Genomic DNA, 22,647 nt, shown 5'->3' with positions numbered 1-22,647 from the left:
AATATGTGTACTTTTTAGCAATGAATGTATATGCAAAAATTCTGGTTAGAGCTGTCATAAATTTCAAAACATATGTCCGTTATTAACACAAAATGTGCTTTTGTGTTAATAACGGACACATGCTTTGATATTTATCATTTTGACCGGTACAAACTGTATTTTTTTACATGAAATAAATGCAAAAATGTTCCTTGTTATAAATATTACAGCATGTTTCCATTATCAGCACAACAGTACGTACATTTAACAGTGAAAAACTGCATTCTTATCGAGAAATAAATGCAAAATAAATCACAGTATTGAATGTTAGACACATATTTTTAAAAAACTGTGCAAGAGGAGTAAAATGTATTTTTTAAGAGAAAAAAATACTGCTTTCTCCTGATTTGTTTACGGTGATTTAATGTCATAAAAACTGTTCTAGAGTTTACAGGTTTTAATGTCACAGTTTGACAGTTTTTCACCCCAAAACTTACATTTTTTACAGTGGAGCAGCGTATATAAAATACTTTGACATCAAAAATTGACTCAGAGACTATTTAGGCCTTCTTAAGATGCAGCTATTTAAAGGAAAACTACTTGTGGGATTAACTGCATTTGCTCTTTTGTGATTTTTAAATGTATTCATTAACTTTTTTCTATTGTTTTGTGTTAGATCCCTTCTGCCGTTGGCAGCAGCATGACTAATCTCAGCCTTCGCCACATGGAGGTCGGTCAGTGGCAGGCCCTCATATCTGAGAGCATCGACCAAGTGGACCGAGAAATCACCGCTGTGGAGCAGGTAGAGCACGAACTAAACCTAAACACTGCACAAAGAAGTTAAGAAAACGCTGGTAACTGTCTCAACATGTCGGTCTCATCTTCAATGTTGCTCTGGTGCGTTCAGGTGAAAGACGTCACCGAGTCTTATCTCCAGGAGAGACAGCTGTACTCTCAGCTCATGGCCAACTGTGTGGGGATCAGCAACAGTTTGAGCTTCGCCGGCCAACGGGATTGTGTCTTCACCGAGCTGAAGAAAGAGGAGCAGATGATCGACGAGATCAGAGAACTGCTGCAGAATCACATCTGCATGCTGCTGAGCAAACTAAGGTCTGACAGACAGAATCACAAATCACATCTGAATTATGTTCATGTGCCATTTGCCTCCACTTAAATCCTACAAACTAGCAGGAAAACCAAATATTTAAAGGCTGCATTCTTTGTGTTTGTTCCATCTCTCCTCCAGCTCTCTGAAGAATATCCGTGCTCGGCTGCTGGCAGATTTTCAGGACAAGCGTGAAGCCATCAAGCTCACCACCAAATGCATCAGCCTTCAGCTGAACGCCCCGACCTCCCCGCTGCCCGCCACTCCGTACAAGCCCAAGCACGTGAGCTACAACGCCTGGCTGTGTCACTGCAAGGAGCTGAAGATGGCAGCTGATGACCTGATTAGAGAATCTTCTACCTTCAGAGGAAACCTGCGCTTCACTCTGACCAATGTAAGATGGCTGTACTTTAACCATAAGGCTCATCTGAAGGCTTTTTTAGCCTGAACCTCCAATCTGAGCTGTTCTGCAAATGATAACGATTCCAAGTTGGTCCAGTTTGGTCTAATATGTGTGACCATTACAGCTAAAAACTAGACAAGAGCGTCAGCGCCACAGCACGGCCAGCTGTATGAGGAAGAGGATCAACGAGCTGAGCAGGACCCAGGAAGCACTGATCTGGAAGAGACACCAGGTAAGTCCACAAAAAATGTTGTTTCCTTGTCTGAAAAAAATCCAAAAATTCCCTAAATTTCTGAATATTTGCAAAACCTTTAAGAATTCCTCAAAAGTTTCCCTTAAAAATTTTATTTTTAAAAAATCCCCCAAATTTGGCAAGAAAATTCTTGCAAATATTTTCAAAAACTGAATAAAAATCTTCCAAAAAATCCTAAAAATATCTAAAGTGATTACATATATATCAGTAAACCTTCTAATATTTTCTTTAGGAAAATTCACATAAAAATCAACCAAAATCCAGCGAATTTTGCTGGATTTTGTTTGATTTTTATGTGAATGTTCTTAAAAAACATTTTTAACTTTTCTTGTTTTCCACCAAGAAATGTTCAGATATTTCCCAAAAATGTTAAAAATGTGGACATCAGAAGTTTCACTGTAAGAACATTCTTTTTTCTCCACATTTTAAAACTTTAAAATAGATCAGTTTTGACCCGCAGGACGACACGAGGGTTAGCCACCCATAGCTTGACTGTATTTAACTTTTTCTGCAGTTGCTCATTATTCTGTGTCTTCCTTCAACCTCCAGATCAGGAATGAGATTTCTGACCTGACGAAAGACATGCAGAAAGTGGCCGGTCAGATCAGGAAGTGTGATTCCAGGATGCTTCAGGACACCACCCGCCTGGAAATCCTCGACCAGAGACCTGGATTTGAGCTCTGCTTGGACCGCGTATGTGCAAAAAGCCTTCAGTGCTATTGTCTGCAGCTGTAATCACTGTGGAAACACGCTGGCTTTAACCCCGATTCTCTGCTGCTTCTTCTTCTTCCAGCCTTACATCGGCCTCACACTGGAGAAACGTGACCTGGCCGCAATGGCAGCCGGATGTAGTTTAGTCCTGAAGAACTCTCAGTAAGTCACAATGTTTCCTCTCTAATGACACCAACAGTAGCTGCAGCCTCTCACCTCAAATCCTGCATTTAAACATTCTGATTGTGTCATTTACAGAAACAGCCTGGTGCTAGCAGAGCACCGCCTCATGGCTCTGGAGAACAAAATGGCCAAGAACGCTCAACACCTGCAGACACAGCAGAAGTGTCAGAGCCTGCACCAGAGTTTCCTGCCTCCTCGTGGCAGCACCGTGATCCTCGCCAACAGGCCTCGACTCCACGGGGCCACCAGCAGCACCAGCCTCAGCACCTTCACACAGTAGAGTCCATTAGCACTCTACTGCCACCCGGAGGCTTCTCCATGTGCATTTAATAAAACACCTCCTAGCATTATATTGGATTGTTCAGAATTACTATGCACTTTTTTTTATTATTTTCAGGTGGGAATTACATGGATTGAGTGAAATATTCCAAATCTACACTACCATTTAAAAGTTTGAGGTTTCTTAGAAATGTCCTCATTTTTGAAAGAGAAGCATTTTTTTTCCAATGAAAATACCATCAAATTAATCAGAAATACAGACTGGACCAAAACCAGTATTGTACAAAGAATTAAGTATATATTTTTCTATTGCGTGTTTAAATGGACGAGGGTGACTTTGGATGATAAGGAAGTCAGTTTAATTTTAAAGCCATGATTATTACTGGATGAGTGATAAAATTACAACCATGGGTAATTACCATCAATAAAACTAGAAAAAGAATTCAATTCTTCGGTTGTTGATGTTTTCATACACGTTTATTTGATATTAGCTGATTATAATTAACTTATAGCAGATAGATTGGTATCGGTGAAATTTATGGGCTCTTGGATTTTAAATTGTAAATGGTCCGTATTTATATAGCGCTTTATTATACCTGCAAGGTACCCAACACGCTTTTACATGATACATCACATTCACATTCACACACTGATGGCGGAAGCTTCCATACAAGGCACTAACCACGACCCACCAGGAGCAATTAGGGGTTAGGTGTCTTGCTCAGGGACACCTCGACATGAGCACGACGGGCCGAGGATCGAACCGGCAACCTTCCGGTTGCAATGCCGCCCCCATACGGAGGATGGACCCGACTCGCAATGGAAATATCTGCAGGCGTTTCATGAATGGCTCTTGTCGATTGGGTCCAAGATGTAATTATCGGCACGGGCTGACCTGCTGGTTTACCTTTTGTCTTGTTGGAGCAGAAGTATTTCTGGTCCTTTTTCTATTTTGGATAATTCTAAGATCCTGTAAATCCTATACAGAGCTTCTCTAACGAGCTTAATGCCGCTTTATGTCTGTGAAATAGTTGAGTTTGTTGGATTTGATGGTTCATGATTTATCTTCATTTTTAAACTAGCGTGGAGCCGTTTCCATAGCAACAAGTCTTTAACTCACTCTATGTATTTTAAGCCAGCTGTCTTTTGATTTGATTTTGAATTCCATGTGCTGATGTCACCGTGAGCACACTTAGCATTTGAAAAATGCTTCATTTCTGCTATGGGACTTGAACTGAAAGCCAGCTCTTTTTAAACAAGCAATCCTTGTTAACCTTTTCTTCTATGTTCACGCAGTTTTCTTTAAAACAACCAAACATGTGGTAAGTACGTCTTCAGTTTGGAAATACGGGCTTATTTTGATGTCTTCTGTAAGAAAACCTGCTCAGAATTCAGTCAGATGCATTGAATACATTGAACAAAATCACAGGGAATATATTAGGATATTGTTTTTATGCTTCCTAAATGTTTTGTTGCACTCATCAGGCAACGTCGTTCAGAGGACCAGGCAAGGGCCAGATTGACTCTGCCCGTCATCAGCAACAAGCAAAGTCTGGTGAACAGCAGCTCTCAGCTTCAGAGCAGCACCATCCTGAAGCTGGAGGATGAAATAGTCTGTCTGGGTGAAGATATTTCTCAGGTAATAAACATCTGCTGATCCTACACTGTAAAAAAAAACATTTATACAGTAAAATACAGTAAAATTGTGGCTGCTGTGATTGCCAGAATGGGGGAAAAAAGCTTTAACCTTGAAATAAATTTTTGTTTTACTTGAAAATTTAAATGAAAACATCATATAAAATAAAGTTTGTGTGACCTATTATAAATATCACAGCATTTTTACATCATGAGCACAACAGTTTGTGTATTTAACATTTAATATGTGTACTTTTTAGCAATGAATGTATATGCAAAAATTCTGGTTAGAGCTGTCATAAATTTCAAAACATATGTCCGTTATTAACACAAAATGTGCTTTTGTGTTAATAACGGACATATGCTTTGATATTTATCATTTTGACCGGTACAAACTGTATTTTTTTACATGAAATAAATGCAAAAATGTTCCTTGTTAAAAATATTACAGCATGTTTCCGTTATCAGCACAACAGTACGTACATTTAACAGTGAAAAACTGCATTCTTATCGAGAAATAAATGCAAAATAAATCACAGTATTGAATGTTAGACACATATTTTTAAAAAACTGTGCAAGAGGAGTAAAATGTATTTTTTAAGAGAAAAAAATACTGCTTTCTCCTGATTTGTTTACGGTGATTTAATGTCATAAAAACTGTTCTAGAGTTTACAGGTTTTAATGTCAGTTTGACAGTTTTTCACCCCAAAACTTACATTTTTTACAGTGGAGCAGCGTATATAAAATACTTTGACATCAAAAATTGACTCAGAGACTATTTAGGCTTTCTTAAGATGCAGCTATTTAAAGTAAAACTACTTGTGGGATTAACTGCATTTGCTCTTTTGTGATTTTTAAATGTATTCATTTACTTTTTTCTATTGTTTTGTGTTAGATCCCTTCTGCCGTTGGCAGCAGCATGACTAATCTCAGCCTTCGCCACATGGAGGTCGGTCAGTGGCAGGCCCTCATATCTGAGAGCATCGACCAAGTGGACCGAGAAATCACCGCTGTGGAGCAGGTAGAGCACGAACTAAACCTAAACACTGCACAAAGAAGTTAAGAAAACGCTGGTAACTGTCTCAACATGTCGGTCTCATCTTCAATGTTGCTCTGGTGCGTTCAGGTGAAAGACGTCACCGAGTCTTATCTCCAGGAGAGACAGCTGTACTCTCAGCTCATGGCCAACTGTGTGGGGATCAGCAACAGTTTGAGCTTCGCCGGCCAACGGGATTGTGTCTTCACCGAGCTGAAGAAAGAGGAGCAGATGATCGACGAGATCAGAGAACTGCTGCAGAATCACATCTGGATGCTGCTGAGCAAACTAAGGTCTGACAGACAGAATCACAAATCACATCTGAATTATGTTCATGTGCCATTTGCCTCCACTTAAATCCTACAAACTAGCAGGAAAACCAAATATTTAAAGGCTGCATTCTTTGTGTTTGTTCCATCTCTCCTCCAGCTCTCTGAAGAATATCCGTGCTCGGCTGCTGGCAGATTTTCAGGACAAGCGTGAAGCCATCAAGCTCACCACCAAATGCATCAGCCTTCAGCTGAACGCCCCGACCTCCCCGCTGCCCGCCACTCCGTACAAGCCCAAGCACGTGAGCTACAACGCCTGGCTGTGTCACTGCAAGGAGCTGAAGATGGCAGCTGATGACCTGATTAGAGAATCTTCTACCTTCAGAGGAAACCTGCGCTTCACTCTGACCAATGTAAGATGGCTGTACTTTAACCATAAGGCTCATCTGAAGGCTTTTTTTAGCCTGAACCTCCAATCTGAGCTGTTCTGCAAATGATAACGATTCCAAGTTGGTCCAGTTTGGTCTAATATGTGTGACCATTGCAGCTAAAAACTAGACAAGAGCGTCAGCGCCACAGCACGGCCAGCTGTATGAGGAAGAGGATCAACGAGCTGAGCAGGACCCAGGAAGCACTGATCTGGAAGAGACACCAGGTAAGTCCACAAAAAATGTTGTTTCCTTGTCTGAAAAAAATCCAAAAATTCCCTAAATTTCTGAATATTTGCAAAACCTTTAAGAATTCCTCAAAAGTTTCCCTTAAAAGTGTTATTTAAAAAAAAAAATCCCCCAAATTTGGCAAGAAAATTCTTGCAAATATTTTCAAAAACTGAATAAAAATCTTCCAAAAAATCCTAAAACTATCTAAAGTGATTACATATATATCAGTAAACCTTCTAATATTTTCTTTAGGAAAATTCACATAAAAATCAACCAAAATCCAGCGAATTTTGCTGGATTTTGTTTGGTTTTTAATGTGAATGTTCTTAAAAAACATTTTTAACTTTTCTTGTTTTCCACCAAGAAATGTTCAGATATTTCCCAAAAATGTTAAAAATGTGGACATCAGAAGTTTCACTGTAAGAACATTCTTTTTTCTCCACATTTTAAAACTTTAAAATAGATCAGTTTTGACCCGCAGGACGACACGAGGGTTAGCCACCCATAGCTTGACTGTATTTAACTTTTTCTGCAGTTGCTCATTATTCTGTGTCTTCCTTCAACCTCCAGATCAGGAATGAGATTTCTGACCTGACGAAAGACATGCAGAAAGTGGCCGGTCAGATCAGGAAGTGTGATTCCAGGATGCTTCAGGACACCACCCGCCTGGAAATCCTCGACCAGAGACCTGGATTTGAGCTCTGCTTGGACCGCGTATGTGCAAAAAGCCTTCAGTGCTATTGTCTGCAGCTGTAATCACTGTGGAAACACGCTGGCTTTAACCCCGATTCTCTGCTGCTTCTTCTTCTTCCAGCCTTACATCGGCCTCACACTGGAGAAACGTGACCTGGCCGCAATGGCAGCCGGATGTAGTTTAGTCCTGAAGAACTCTCAGTAAGTCACAATGTTTCCTCTCTAATGACACCAACAGTAGCTGCAGCCTCTCACCTCAAATCCTGCATTTAAACATTCTGATTGTGTCATTTACAGAAACAGCCTGGTGCTAGCAGAGCACCGCCTCATGGCTCTGGAGAACAAAATGGCCAAGAACGCTCAACACCTGCAGACACAGCAGAAGTGTCAGAGCCTGCACCAGAGTTTCCTGCCTCCTCGTGGCAGCACCGTGATCCTCGCCAACAGGCCTCGACTCCACGGGGCCACCAGCAGCACCAGCCTCAGCACCTTCACACAGTAGAGTCCATTAGCACTCTACTGCCACCCGGAGGCTTCTCCATGTGCATTTAATAAAACACCTCCTAGCATTATATTGGATTGTTCAGAATTACTATGCACTTTTTTTTATTATTTTCAGGTGGGAATTACATGGATTGAGTGAAATATTCCAAATCTACACTACCATTTAAAAGTTTGAGGTTTCTTAGAAATGTCCTCATTTTTGAAAGAGAAGCATTTTTTTTCCAATGAAAATACCATCAAATTAATCAGAAATACAGACTGGACCAAAACCAGTATTGTACAAAGAATTAAGTATATATTTTTCTATTGCGTGTTTAAATGGACGAGGGTGACTTTGGATGATAAGGAAGTCAGTTTAATTTTAAAGCCATGATTATTACTGGATGAGTGATAAAATTACAACCATGGGTAATTACCATCAATAAAACTAGAAAAAGAATTCAATTCTTCGGTTGTTGATGTTTTCATACACGTTTATTTGATATTAGCTGATTATAATTAACTTATAGCAGATAGATTGGTATCGGTGAAATTTATGGGCTCTTGGATTTTAAATTGTAAATGGTCCGTATTTATATAGCGCTTTATTATACCTGCAAGGTACCCAACGCGCTTTTACATGATACATCACATTCACATTCACACACTGATGGCGGAAGCTTCCATACAAGGCGCTAACCACGACCCACCAGGAGCAATTAGGGGTTAGGTGTCTTGCTCAGGGACACCTCGACATGAGCACGACGGGCCGAGGATCGAACCGGCAACCTTCCGGTTGCAATGCCGCCCCCATACGGAGGATGGACCCGACTCGCAATGGAAATATCTGCAGGCGTTTCATGAATGGCTCTTGTCGATTGGGTCCAAGATGTAATTATCGGCACGGGCTGACCTGCTGGTTTACCTTTTGTCTTGTTGGAGCAGAAGTATTTCTGGTCCTTTTTCTATTTTGGATAATTCTAAGATCCTGTAAATCCTATACAGAGCTTCTTATTTGTTTCTCTAACGAGCTTAATGCCGCTTTATGCCTGTGAAATAGTTGAGTTTGTTGGATTTGATGGTTCATGATTTATCTTCATTTTTAAACTAGCGTGGAGCCGTTTCCATAGCAACAAGTCTTTAACTCACTCTATGTATTTTAAGCCAGCTGTCTTTTGATTTGATTTTGAATTCCATGTGCTGATGTCACCGTGAGCACACTTAGCATTTGAAAAATGCTTCATTTCTGCTATGGGACTTGAACTGAAAGCCAGCTCTTTTTAAACAAGCAATCCTTGTTAACCTTTTCTTCTATGTTCACGCAGTTTTCTTTAAAACAACCAAACATGTGGTAAGTACGTCTTCAGTTTGGAAATACGGGCTTATTTTGATGTCTTCTGTAAGAAAACCTGCTCAGAATTCAGTCAGATGCATTGAATACATTGAACAAAATCACAGGGAATATATTAGGATATTGTTTTTATGCTTCCTAAATGTTTTGTTGCACTCATCAGGCAACGTCGTTCAGAGGACCAGGCGAGGGCCAGATTGACTCTGCCCGTCATCAGCAACAAGCAAAGTCTGGTGAACAGCAGCTCTCAGCTTCAGAGCAGCACCATCCTGAAGCTGGAGGATGAAATAGTCTGTCTGGGTGAAGATATTTCTCAGGTAATAAACATCTGCTGATCCTACACTGTAAAAAAAAACATTTATACAGTAAAATACAGTAAAATTGTGGCTGCTGTGATTGCCAGAATGGGGGAAAAAAGCTTTAACCTTGAAATAAATTTTTGTTTTACTTGAAAATTTAAATGAAAACATCATATAAAATAAAGTTTGTGTGACCTATTATAAATATCACAGCATTTTTACATCATGAGCACAACAGTTTGTGTATTTAACATTTAATATGTGTACTTTTTAGCAATGAATGTATATGCAAAAATTCTGGTTAGAGCTGTCATAAATTTCAAAACATATGTCCGTTATTAACACAAAATGTGCTTTTGTGTTAATAACGGACATATGCTTTGATATTTATCATTTTGACCGGTACAAACTGTATTTTTTTACATGAAATAAATGCAAAAATGTTCCTTGTTAAAAATATTACAGCATGTTTCCGTTATCAGCACAACAGTACGTACATTTAACAGTGAAAAACTGCATTCTTATCGAGAAATAAATGCAAAATAAATCACAGTATTGAATGTTAGACACATATTTTTAAAAAACTGTGCAAGAGGAGTAAAATGTATTTTTTAAGAGAAAAAAATACTGCTTTCTCCTGATTTGTTTACGGTGATTTAATGTCATAAAAACTGTTCTAGAGTTTACAGGTTTTAATGTCAGTTTGACAGTTTTTCACCCCAAAACTTAAATTTTTTACAGTGGAGCAGCGTATATAAAATACTTTGACATCAAAAATTGACTCAGAGACTATTTAGGCCTTCTTAAGATGCAGCTATTTAAAGTAAAACTACTTGTGGGATTAACTGCATTTGCTCTTTTGTGATTTTTAAATGTATTCATTTACTTTTTTCTATTGTTTTGTGTTAGATCCCTTCTGCCGTTGGCAGCAGCATGACTAATCTCAGCCTTCGCCACATGGAGGTCGGTCAGTGGCAGGCCCTCATATCTGAGAGCATCGACCAAGTGGACCGAGAAATCACCGCTGTGGAGCAGGTAGAGCACGAACTAAACCTAAACACTGCACAAAGAAGTTAAGAAAACGCTGGTAACTGTCTCAACATGTCGGTCTCATCTTCAATGTTGCTCTGGTGCGTTCAGGTGAAAGACGTCACCGAGTCTTATCTCCAGGAGAGACAGCTGTACTCTCAGCTCATGGCCAACTGTGTGGGGATCAGCAACAGTTTGAGCTTCGCCGGCCAACGGGATTGTGTCTTCACCGAGCTGAAGAAAGAGGAGCAGATGATCGACGAGATCAGAGAACTGCTGCAGAATCACATCTGGATGCTGCTGAGCAAACTAAGGTCTGACAGACAGAATCACAAATCACATCTGAATTATGTTCATGTGCCATTTGCCTCCACTTAAATCCTACAAACTAGCAGGAAAACCAAATATTTAAAGGCTGCATTCTTTGTGTTTGTTCCATCTCTCCTCCAGCTCTCTGAAGAATATCCGTGCTCGGCTGCTGGCAGATTTTCAGGACAAGCGTGAAGCCATCAAGCTCACCACCAAATGCATCAGCCTTCAGCTGAACGCCCCGACCTCCCCGCTGCCCGCCACTCCGTACAAGCCCAAGCACGTGAGCTACAACGCCTGGCTGTGTCACTGCAAGGAGCTGAAGATGGCAGCTGATGACCTGATTAGAGAATCTTCTACCTTCAGAGGAAACCTGCGCTTCACTCTGACCAATGTAAGATGGCTGTACTTTAACCATAAGGCTCATCTGAAGGCTTTTTTTAGCCTGAACCTCCAATCTGAGCTGTTCTGCAAATGATAACGATTCCAAGTTGGTCCAGTTTGGTCTAATATGTGTGACCATTGCAGCTAAAAACTAGACAAGAGCGTCAGCGCCACAGCACGGCCAGCTGTATGAGGAAGAGGATCAACGAGCTGAGCAGGACCCAGGAAGCACTGATCTGGAAGAGACACCAGGTAAGTCCACAAAAAATGTTGTTTCCTTGTCTGAAAAAAATCCAAAAATTCCCTAAATTTCTGAATATTTGCAAAACCTTTAAGAATTCCTCAAAAGTTTCCCTTAAAAGTGTTATTTAAAAAAAAAAATCCCCCAAATTTGGCAAGAAAATTCTTGCAAATATTTTCAAAAACTGAATAAAAATCTTCCAAAAAATCCTAAAACTATCTAAAGTGATTACATATATATCAGTAAACCTTCTAATATTTTCTTTAGGAAAATTCACATAAAAATCAACCAAAATCCAGCGAATTTTGCTGGATTTTGTTTGGTTTTAATGTGAATGTTCTTAAAAAACATTTTTAACTTTTCTTGTTTTCCACCAAGAAATGTTCAGATATTTCCCAAAAATGTTAAAAATGTGGACATCAGAAGTTTCACTGTAAGAACATTCTTTTTTCTCCACATTTTAAAACTTTAAAATAGATCAGTTTTGACCCGCAGGACGACACGAGGGTTAGCCACCCATAGCTTGACTGTATTTAACTTTTTCTGCAGTTGCTCATTATTCTGTGTCTTCCTTCAACCTCCAGATCAGGAATGAGATTTCTGACCTGACGAAAGACATGCAGAAAGTGGCCGGTCAGATCAGGAAGTGTGATTCCAGGATGCTTCAGGACACCACCCGCCTGGAAATCCTCGACCAGAGACCTGGATTTGAGCTCTGCTTGGACCGCGTATGTGCAAAAAGCCTTCAGTGCTATTGTCTGCAGCTGTAATCACTGTGGAAACACGCTGGCTTTAACCCCGATTCTCTGCTGCTTCTTCTTCTTCCAGCCTTACATCGGCCTCACACTGGAGAAACGTGACCTGGCCGCAATGGCAGCCGGATGTAGTTTAGTCCTGAAGAACTCTCAGTAAGTCACAATGTTTCCTCTCTAATGACACCAACAGTAGCTGCAGCCTCTCACCTCAAATCCTGCATTTAAACATTCTGATTGTGTCATTTACAGAAACAGCCTGGTGCTAGCAGAGCACCGCCTCATGGCTCTGGAGAACAAAATGGCCAAGAACGCTCAACACCTGCAGACACAGCAGAAGTGTCAGAGCCTGCACCAGAGTTTCCTGCCTCCTCGTGGCAGCACCGTGATCCTCGCCAACAGGCCTCGACTCCACGGGGCCACCAGCAGCACCAGCCTCAGCACCTTCACACAGTAGAGTCCATTAGCACTCTACTGCCACCCGGAGGCTTCTCCGTGTGCATTTAATAAAACACCTCCTAGCATTATATTGGATTGTTCAGAATTACTATGCACTTTTTTTTATTATTTTCAGGTGGGAATTACATGGATTGAGTGAAATATTCCAAATCTACACTACCATTTAAAAGTTTGAGGTTTCTTAGAAATGTCCTCATTTTTGAAAGAGAAGCATTTTTTTTCCAATGAAAATACCATCAAATTAATCAGAAATACAGACTGGACCAAAACCAGTATTGTACAAAGAATTAAGTATATATTTTTCTATTGCGTGTTTAAATGGACGAGGGTGACTTTGGATGATAAGGAAGTCAGTTTAATTTTAAAGCCATGATTATTACTGGATGAGTGATAAAATTACAACCATGGGTAATTACCATCAATAAAACTAGAAAAAGAATTCAATTCTTCGGTTGTTGATGTTTTCATACACGTTTATTTGATATTAGCTGATTATAATTAACTTATAGCAGATAGATTGGTATCGGTGAAATTTATGGGCTCTTGGATTTTAAATTGTAAATGGTCCGTATTTATATAGCGCTTTATTATACCTGCAAGGTACCCAACGCGCTTTTACATGATACATCACATTCACATTCACACACTGATGGCGGAAGCTTCCATACAAGGCGCTAACCACGACCCACCAGGAGCAATTAGGGGTTAGGTGTCTTGCTCAGGGACACCTCGACATGAGCACGACGGGCCGAGGATCGAACCGGCAACCTTCCGGTTGCAATGCCGCCCCCATACGGAGGATGGACCCGACTCGCAATGGAAATATCTGCAGGCGTTTCATGAATGGCTCTTGTCGATTGGGTCCAAGATGTAATTATCGGCACGGGCTGACCTGCTGGTTTACCTTTTGTCTTGTTGGAGCAGAAGTATTTCTGGTCCTTTTTCTATTTTGGATAATTCTAAGATCCTGTAAATCCTATACAGAGCTTCTTATTTGTTTCTCTAACGAGCTTAATGCCGCTTTATGCCTGTGAAATAGTTGAGTTTGTTGGATTTGATGGTTCATGATTTATCTTCATTTTTAAACTAGCGTGGAGCCGTTTCCATAGCAACAAGTCTTTAACTCACTCTATGTATTTTAAGCCAGCTGTCTTTTGATTTGATTTTGAATTCCATGTGCTGATGTCACCGTGAGCACACTTAGCATTTGAAAAATGCTTCATTTCTGCTATGGGACTTGAACTGAAAGCCAGCTCTTTTTAAACAAGCAATCCTTGTTAACCTTTTCTTCTATGTTCACGCAGTTTTCTTTAAAACAACCAAACATGTGGTAAGTACGTCTTCAGTTTGGAAATACGGGCTTATTTTGATGTCTTCTGTAAGAAAACCTGCTCAGAATTCAGTCAGATGCATTGAATACATTGAACAAAATCACAGGGAATATATTAGGATATTGTTTTTATGCTTCCTAAATGTTTTGTTGCACTCATCAGGCAACGTCGTTCAGAGGACCAGGCGAGGGCCAGATTGACTCTGCCCGTCATCAGCAACAAGCAAAGTCTGGTGAACAGCAGCTCTCAGCTTCAGAGCAGCACCATCCTGAAGCTGGAGGATGAAATAGTCTGTCTGGGTGAAGATATTTCTCAGGTAATAAACATCTGCTGATCCTACACTGTAAAAAAAAACATTTATACAGTAAAATACAGTAAAATTGTGGCTGCTGTGATTGCCAGAATGGGGGAAAAAAGCTTTAACCTTGAAATAAATTTTTGTTTTACTTGAAAATTTAAATGAAAACATCATATAAAATAAAGTTTGTGTGACCTATTATAAATATCACAGCATTTTTACATCATGAGCACAACAGTTTGTGTATTTAACATTTAATATGTGTACTTTTTAGCAATGAATGTATATGCAAAAATTCTGGTTAGAGCTGTCATAAATTTCAAAACATATGTCCGTTATTAACACAAAATGTGCTTTTGTGTTAATAACGGACATATGCTTTGATATTTATCATTTTGACCGGTACAAACTGTATTTTTTTACATGAAATAAATGCAAAAATGTTCCTTGTTAAAAATATTACAGCATGTTTCCGTTATCAGCACAACAGTACGTACATTTAACAGTGAAAAACTGCATTCTTATCGAGAAATAAATGCAAAATAAATCACAGTATTGAATGTTAGACACATATTTTTAAAAAACTGTGCAAGAGGAGTAAAATGTATTTTTTAAGAGAAAAAAATACTGCTTTCTCCTGATTTGTTTACGGTGATTTAATGTCATAAAAACTGTTCTAGAGTTTACAGGTTTTAATGTCAGTTTGACAGTTTTTCACCCCAAAACTTAAATTTTTTACAGTGGAGCAGCGTATATAAAATACTTTGACATCAAAAATTGACTCAGAGACTATTTAGGCCTTCTTAAGATGCAGCTATTTAAAGTAAAACTACTTGTGGGATTAACTGCATTTGCTCTTTTGTGATTTTTAAATGTATTCATTTACTTTTTTCTATTGTTTTGTGTTAGATCCCTTCTGCCGTTGGCAGCAGCATGACTAATCTCAGCCTTCGCCACATGGAGGTCGGTCAGTGGCAGGCCCTCATATCTGAGAGCATCGACCAAGTGGACCGAGAAATCACCGCTGTGGAGCAGGTAGAGCACGAACTAAACCTAAACACTGCACAAAGAAGTTAAGAAAACGCTGGTAACTGTCTCAACATGTCGGTCTCATCTTCAATGTTGCTCTGGTGCGTTCAGGTGAAAGACGTCACCGAGTCTTATCTCCAGGAGAGACAGCTGTACTCTCAGCTCATGGCCAACTGTGTGGGGATCAGCAACAGTTTGAGCTTCGCCGGCCAACGGGATTGTGTCTTCACCGAGCTGAAGAAAGAGGAGCAGATGATCGACGAGATCAGAGAACTGCTGCAGAATCACATCTGGATGCTGCTGAGCAAACTAAGGTCTGACAGACAGAATCACAAATCACATCTGAATTATGTTCATGTGCCATTTGCCTCCACTTAAATCCTACAAACTAGCAGGAAAACCAAATATTTAAAGGCTGCATTCTTTGTGTTTGTTCCATCTCTCCTCCAGCTCTCTGAAGAATATCCGTGCTCGGCTGCTGGCAGATTTTCAGGACAAGCGTGAAGCCATCAAGCTCACCACCAAATGCATCAGCCTTCAGCTGAACGCCCCGACCTCCCCGCTGCCCGCCACTCCGTACAAGCCCAAGCACGTGAGCTACAACGCCTGGCTGTGTCACTGCAAGGAGCTGAAGATGGCAGCTGATGACCTGATTAGAGAATCTTCTACCTTCAGAGGAAACCTGCGCTTCACTCTGACCAATGTAAGATGGCTGTACTTTAACCATAAGGCTCATCTGAAGGCTTTTTTTAGCCTGAACCTCCAATCTGAGCTGTTCTGCAAATGATAACGATTCCAAGTTGGTCCAGTTTGGTCTAATATGTGTGACCATTACAGCTAAAAACTAGACAAGAGCGTCAGCGCCACAGCACGGCCAGCTGTATGAGGAAGAGGATCAACGAGCTGAGCAGGACCCAGGAAGCACTGATCTGGAAGAGACACCAGGTAAGTCCACAAAAAATGTTGTTTCCTTGTCTGAAAAAAATCCAAAAATTCCCTAAATTTCTGAATATTTGCAAAACCTTTAAGAATTCCTCAAAAGTTTCCCTTAAAAATTTTATTTTTAAAAAATCCCCCAAATTTGGCAAGAAAATTCTTGCAAATATTTTCAAAAACTGAATAAAAATCTTCCAAAAAATCCTAAAACTATCTAAAGTGATTACATATATATCAGTAAACCTTCTAATATTTTTTAGGAACATTCACATAAAAATCAACCAAAATCCAGCGAATTTTGCTGGATTTTGTTTGGTTTTTAATGTGAATGTTCTTAAAAAACATTTTTAACTTTTCTTGTTTTCCACCAAGAAATGTTCAGATATTTCCCAAAAATGTTAAAAATGTGGACATCAGAAGTTTCACTGTAAGAACATTCTTTTTTCTCCACATTTTAAAACTTTAAAATAGATCAGTTTTGACCCGCAGGACGACACGAGGGTTAGCCACCCATAGCTTGACTGTATTTAACTTTTTCTGCAGTTGCTCATTATTCTGTGTCTTCCTTCAACCTCCAGATCAGGAATGAGATTTCTGACCTGACGAAAGACATGCAGAAAGTGGCCGGTCAGATCAGGAAGTGTGATTCCAGGATGCTTCAGGACACCACCCGCCTGGAAATCCTCGACCAGAGACCTGGATTTGAGCTCTGCTTGGACCGCGTATGTGCAAAAAGCCTTCAGTGCTATTGTCTGCAGCTGTAATCACTGTGGAAACACGCTGGCTTTAACCCCGATTCTCTGCTTCTTCTTCTTCTTCCAGCCTTACATCGGCCTCACACTGGAGAAACGTGACCTGGCCGCAATGGCAGCCGGATGTAGTTTAGTCCTGAAGAACTCTCAGTAAGTCACAATGTTTCCTCTCTAATGACACCAACAGTAGCTGCAGCCTCTCACCTCAAATCCTGCATTTAAACATTCTGATTGTGTCATTTACAGAAACAGCCTGGTGCTAGCAGAGCACCGCCTCATGGCTCTGGAGAACAAAATGGCCAAGAACGCTCAACACCTGCAGACACAGCAGAAGTGTCAGAGCCTGCACCAGAGTTTCCTGCCTCCTCGTGGCAGCACCGTGATCCTCGCCAACAGGCCTCGACTCCACGGGGCCACCAGCAGCACCAGCCTCAGCACCTTCACACAGTAGAGTCCATTAGCACTCTACTGCCACCCGGAGGCTTCTCCGTGTGCATTTAATAAAACACCTCCTAGCATTATATTGGATTGTTCAGAATTACTATGCACTTTTTTTTATTATTTTCAGGTGGGAATTACATGGATTGAGTGAAATATTCCAAATCTGCACTACCGTTTAAAAGTTTGAGGTTTCTTAGAAATGTCCTCATTTTTGAAAGAGAAGCATTTTTTTTCCAATGAAAATACCATCAAATTAATCAGAAATACAGACTGGACCAAAACCAGTATTGTACAAAGAATTAAGTATATATTTTTCTATTGCGTGTTTAAATGGACGAGGGTGACTTTGGATGATAAGGAAGTCAGTTTAATTTTAAAGCCATGATTATTACTGGATGAGTGATAAAATTACAACCATGGGTAATTACCATCAATAAAACTAGAAAAAGAATTCAATTCTTCGGTTGTTGATGTTTTCATACACGTTTATTTGATATTAGCTGATTATAATTAACTTATAGCAGATAGATTGGTATCGGTGAAATTTGTAGGCTCTTGGATTTTAAATGGTAAATGGTCCGTATTTATATAGCGCTTTATTATACCTGCAAGGTACCCAACGCGCTTTTACATGATACATCACATTCACATTCACACACTGATGGCGGAAGCTTCCATACAAGGCACTAACCAAGACCCACCAGGAGCAATTAGGGGTTAGGTGTCTTGCTCAGGGACACCTCGACATGAGCACGATGGGCCGAGGATCGAACCGGCAACCTTCCGGTTGCAATGCCGCCCCCATACGGAGGATGGACCCGACTCGCAATGGAAATATCTGCAGGCGTTTCATGAATGGCTCTTGTCGATTGGGTCCAAGATGTAATTATCGGCACGAGCTGACCTGCTGGTTTACCTTTTGTCTTGTTGGAGCAGAAGTATTTCTGGTCCTTTTTCTATTTTGGATAATTCTAAGATCCTGTAAATCCTATACAGAGCTTCTTATTTGTTTCTCTAACGAGCTTAATGCCGCTTTATGTCTGTGAAATAGTTGAGTTTGTTGGATTTGATGGTTCATGATTTATCTTCATTTTTGAACTAGCGTGGAGCCGTTTCCATAGCAACAAGTCTTTAACTCACTCTATGTATTTTAAGCCAGCTGTCTTTTGATTTGATTTTGAATTCCATGTGCTGATGTCACCGTGAGCACACTTAGCATTTGAAAAATGCTTCATTTCTGCTATGGGACTTGAACTGAAAGCCAGCTCTTTTTAAACAAGCAAACCTTGTTAACCTTTTCTTCTATGTTCACGCAGTTTTCTTTAAAACAACCAAACATGTGGTAAGTACATGTCTTCAGTTTGGAAATACGGGCTTATTTTGATGTCTTCTGTAAGAAAACCTGCTCAGAATTCAGTCAGATGCACTGAATACATTGAACAAAATCACAGGGAATATATTAGGATATTGTTTTTATGCTTCCTAAATGTTTTGTTGCACTCATCAGGCAACGTCGTTCAGAGGACCAGGCGAGGGCCAGATTGACTCTGCCCGTCATCAGCAACAAGCAAAGTCTGGTGAACAGCAGCTCTCAGCTTCAGAGCAGCACCATCCTGAAGCTGGAGGATGAAATAGTCTGTCTGGGTGAAGATATTTCTCAGGTAATAAACATCTGCTGATCCTACACTGTAAAAAAAAAAAAACAAAACATATTTATACAGTAAAATTGTGGCTGCTGTGATTGCCAGAATGGGGGAAAAAAGCTTTAACCTTGAAATAAATTTTTGTTTTACTTGAAAATTTAAATGAAAACATCATATAAAATAAAGTTTGTGTGACCTATTATAAATATCACAGCATTTTTACATCATGAGCACAACAGTTTGTGTATTTAACATTTAATATGTGTACTTTTTAGCAATGAATGTATATGCAAAAATTCTGGTTAGAGCTGTCATAAATTTCAAAACATATGTCCGTTAACACAAAATGTGCTTTTGTGTTAATAACGGACATATGCTTTGATATTTATCATTTTGACCGGTACAAACTGTATTTTTTTACATGAAATAAATGCAAAAATGTTCCTTGTTATAAATATTACAGCATGTTTCCATTATCAGCACAACAGTACGTACATTTAACAGTGAAAAACTGCATTCTTATCGAGAAATAAATGCAAAATAAATCACAGTATTGAATGTTAGACACATATTTTTAAAAAAACTGTGCAAGAGGAGTAAAATGTATTTTTTAAGAGAAAAAAAATACTGCTTTCTCCTGATTTGTTTACGGTGATTTAATGTTATAAAAACTGTTCTAGAGTTTACAGGTTTTAATGTCAGTTTGACAGTTTTTCACCCCAAAACTTACATTTTTTACAATGGAGCAGCGTATATAAAATACTTTGACATCAAAAATTGACTCAGAGACTATTTAGGCTTTCTTAAGATGCAGCTATTTAAAGGAAAACTACTTGTGGGATTAACTGCATTTGCTCTTTTGTGATTTTTAAATGTATTCATTTACTTTTTTCTATTGTTTTGTGTTAGATCCCTTCTGCTGTTGGCAGCAGCATGACTAATCTCAGCCTTCGCCACATGGAGGTCGGTCAGTGGCAGGCCCTCATATCTGAGAGCATCGACCAAGTGGACCGAGAAATCACCGCTGTGGAGCAGGTAGAGCACGAACTAAACCTAAACACTGCACAAAGAAGTTAAGAAAACGCTGGTAACTGTCTCAACATGTCGGTCTCATCTTCAATGTTGCTCTGGTGCGTTCAGGTGAAAGACGTCACCGAGTCTTATCTCCAGGAGAGACAGCTGTACTCTCAGCTCATGGCCAACTGTGTGGGGATCAGCAACAGTTTGAGCTTCGCCGGCCAACGGGATTGTGTCTTCACCGAGCTGAAGAAAGAGGAGCAGATGATCGACGAGATCAGAGAACTGCTGCAGAATCACATCTGCATGCTGCTGAGCAAACTAAGGTCTGACAGACAGAATCAGAAATCACATCTGAATTATGTTCATGTGCCATTTGCCTCCACTTAAATCCTACAAACTAGCAGGAAAACCAAATATTTAAAGGCTGCATTCTTTGTGTTTGTTCCATCTCTCCTCCAGCTCTCTGAAGAATATCCGTGCTCGGCTGCTGGCAGATTTTCAGGACAAGCGTGAAGCCATCAAGCTCACCACCAAATGCATCAGCCTTCAGCTGAACGCCCCGACCTCCCCGCTGCCCGCCACTCCGTACAAGCCCAAGCACGTGAGCTACAACGCCTGGCTGTGTCACTGCAAGGAGCTGAAGATGGCAGCTGATGACCTGATTAGAGAATCTTCTACCTTCAGAGGAAACCTGCGCTTCACTCTGACCAATGTAAGATGGCTGTACTTTAACCATAAGGCTCATCTGAAGGCTTTTTTTAGCCTGAACCTCCAATCTGTGCTGTTCTGCAAATGATAACGATTCCAAGTTGGTCCAGTTTGGTCTAATATGTGTGACCATTACAGCTAAAAACTAGACAAGAGCGTCAGCGCCACAGCACGGCCAGCTGTATGAGGAAGAGGATCAACGAGCTGAGCAGGACCCAGGAAGCACTGATCTGGAAGAGACACCAGGTAAGTCCACAAAAAATGTTGTTTCCTTGTCTGACAAAAATCCAAAAATTCCCTAAATTTCTGAATATTTGCAAAACCTTTAAGAATTCCTCAAAAGTTTCCCTTAAAAATTTTATTTTTAAAAAATCCCCCAAATTTGGCAAGAAAATTCTTGCAAATATTTTCAAAAACTGAATAAAAATCTTCCAAAAAATCCTAAAAATATCTAAAGTGATTACATATATATCAGTAAACCTTCTAATATTTTTTTAGGAACATTCACATAAAAATCAACCAAAATCCAGCGAATTTTGCTGGATTTTGTTTGATTTTTATGTGAATGTTCTTAAAAAACATTTTTAACTTTTCTTGTTTTCCACCAAGAAATGTTCAGATATTTCCCAAAAATGTTAAAAAATGTGGACATCAGAAGTTTCACTGTAAGAACATTCTTTTTTCTCCACATTTTAAAACTTTAAAATAGATCAGTTTTGACCCACAGGACGACACGAGGGTTAGCCACCCATAGCTTGACTGTATTTAACTTTTTCTGCAGTTGCTCATTATTCTGTGTCTTCCTTCAACCTCCAGATCAGGAATGAGATTTCTGACCTGACGAAAGACATGCAGAAAGTGGCCGGTCAGATCAGGAAGTGTGATTCCAGGATGCTTCAGGACACCACCCGCCTGGAAATCCTCAACCAGAGACCTGGATTTGAGCTCTGCTTGGACCGCGTATGTGCAAAAAGCCTTCAGTGCTATTGTCTGCAGCTGTAATCACTGTGGAAACACGCTGGCTTTAACCCAGATTCTCTGCTTCTTCTTCTTCTTCTCCTTCCAGCCTTACATCGGCCTCACACTGGAGAAACGTGACCTGGCCGCAATGGCAGCCGGATGTAGTTTAGTCCTGAAGAACTCTCAGTAAGTCACAATGTTTCCTCTCTAATGACACCAACAGTAGCTGCAGCCTCTCACCTCAAATCCTGCATTTAAACATTCTGATTGTGTCATTTACAGAAACAGCCTGGTGCTAGCGGAGCACCGCCTCATGGCTCTGGAGAACAAAATGGCCAAGAACGCTCAACACCTGCAGACACAGCAGAAGTGTCAGAGCCTGCACCAGAGTTTCCTGCCTCCTCGTGGCAGCACCGTGATCCTCGCCAACAGGCCTCGACTCCACGGGGCCACCAGCAGCACCAGCCTCAGCACCTTCACACAGTAGAGTCCATTAGCACTCTACTGCCACCCGGAGGCTTCTCCATGTGCATTTAATAAAACACCTCCTAGCATTATATTGGATTGTTCAGAATTACTATGCACTTTTTTTTATTTTCAGGTGCGAATTACATGGATTGAGTGAAATATTCCAAATCTACACTACCATTTAAAAGTTTGAGGTTTCTTAGAAATGTCCTCATTTTTGAAAGAGAAGCATTTTTTTCAATGAAAATGCCTTTAAATCAATCAGAAATACAGTGTAGACATCGTTAATGTGGTAAATGACTGATTTTTAATGGAATATCTCCACAGGGGTACAGAGGAACATTTCCAGAATCCATCACTCTTGTGTTCTAATGCTACATTGTGTTAGCTAATGGTGTTTAAAGTCTAATTGATGATTAGAAAACCCTTGTGCAGTTATGTTAGCACATGAATAAAAGTGTGAGTTTTCATGGAAAACATGAAATTTCCTGGGTGACACCAGACTTTTGAACAGTAGCGTACTTTACAACATTGACCAAACTGGCAAAA

At 40.1% G+C, this 22,647-nt stretch overlaps 4 protein-coding genes across 6 annotated transcripts in view; all 4 read left to right on the top strand.

Moving 5' to 3' along the window:
• LOC127536219 (uncharacterized) overlaps positions 1-8,153 on the top strand; it is a 9,411-nt gene extending 1,258 nt beyond the window's left edge. Inside the window, exons 3-9 of one of the 2 annotated variants that reach the window (XM_051955994.1) lie at positions 656-781; positions 887-1,089; positions 6,014-6,266; positions 6,401-6,508; positions 7,083-7,226; positions 7,327-7,406; positions 7,503-8,153. In XM_051955994.1, the coding sequence (XP_051811954.1) occupies positions 656-781; positions 887-1,089; positions 6,014-6,266; positions 6,401-6,508; positions 7,083-7,226; positions 7,327-7,406; positions 7,503-7,707 (1,119 nt within the window). In that variant the 3' untranslated portion in view covers positions 7,708-8,153. Of the gene's footprint in view, positions 1-655; positions 782-886; positions 1,090-1,225; positions 1,479-1,611; positions 1,720-2,289; positions 2,434-2,533; positions 2,614-2,709; positions 3,361-6,013; positions 6,267-6,400; positions 6,509-7,082; positions 7,227-7,326; positions 7,407-7,502 lie in introns of those variants that run through there. The other variant, XM_051955993.1, reaches the window with a different exon arrangement.
• LOC110956693 (uncharacterized) lies at positions 3,487-22,187 on the top strand. Of its 2 annotated transcripts, none has more exons than XM_051955998.1 (9): positions 3,487-4,235; positions 18,807-18,960; positions 19,852-19,977; positions 20,083-20,285; positions 20,422-20,674; positions 20,809-20,916; positions 21,487-21,630; positions 21,737-21,816; positions 21,913-22,187. In XM_051955998.1, exons 1-9 carry the CDS (start codon positions 4,198-4,200, stop codon positions 22,115-22,117), a joined length of 1,311 nt encoding a protein of 436 aa, XP_051811958.1. In that variant the 5' UTR covers positions 3,487-4,197; the 3' UTR covers positions 22,118-22,187. The 2 variants fall into 2 exon arrangements, with proteins under 2 accessions (XP_051811958.1, XP_051811957.1); XM_051955997.1 differs by lacking the exon at positions 3,487-4,235 and adding an exon at positions 18,442-18,641.
• Positions 8,987-12,956, top strand: LOC127536220 (uncharacterized). Its single transcript, XM_051955996.1, has 9 exons — positions 8,987-9,039; positions 9,203-9,356; positions 10,248-10,373; positions 10,479-10,681; positions 10,818-11,070; positions 11,205-11,312; positions 11,886-12,029; positions 12,130-12,209; positions 12,306-12,956. Exons 1-9 carry the CDS (start codon positions 9,002-9,004, stop codon positions 12,508-12,510), a joined length of 1,311 nt encoding a protein of 436 aa, XP_051811956.1. The 5' UTR covers positions 8,987-9,001; the 3' UTR covers positions 12,511-12,956.
• On the top strand, positions 13,074-17,755 carry LOC127536218 (uncharacterized). The gene is made up of 9 exons (XM_051955992.1): positions 13,074-13,842; positions 14,006-14,159; positions 15,051-15,176; positions 15,282-15,484; positions 15,621-15,873; positions 16,008-16,115; positions 16,685-16,828; positions 16,929-17,008; positions 17,105-17,755. Exons 1-9 carry the CDS (start codon positions 13,805-13,807, stop codon positions 17,307-17,309), a joined length of 1,311 nt encoding a protein of 436 aa, XP_051811952.1. The 5' UTR covers positions 13,074-13,804; the 3' UTR covers positions 17,310-17,755.
• Positions 22,188-22,647: the final 460 nt, after the last annotated feature.

The sequence above is a fragment of the Acanthochromis polyacanthus genome, chromosome 11 (genome assembly GCF_021347895.1).
Source record: "Acanthochromis polyacanthus isolate Apoly-LR-REF ecotype Palm Island chromosome 11, KAUST_Apoly_ChrSc, whole genome shotgun sequence".
Classification (NCBI taxonomy): Eukaryota; Metazoa; Chordata; class Actinopteri; family Pomacentridae; genus Acanthochromis; species Acanthochromis polyacanthus.
This window is presented reverse-complemented; position numbering and strand designations above follow the sequence as displayed.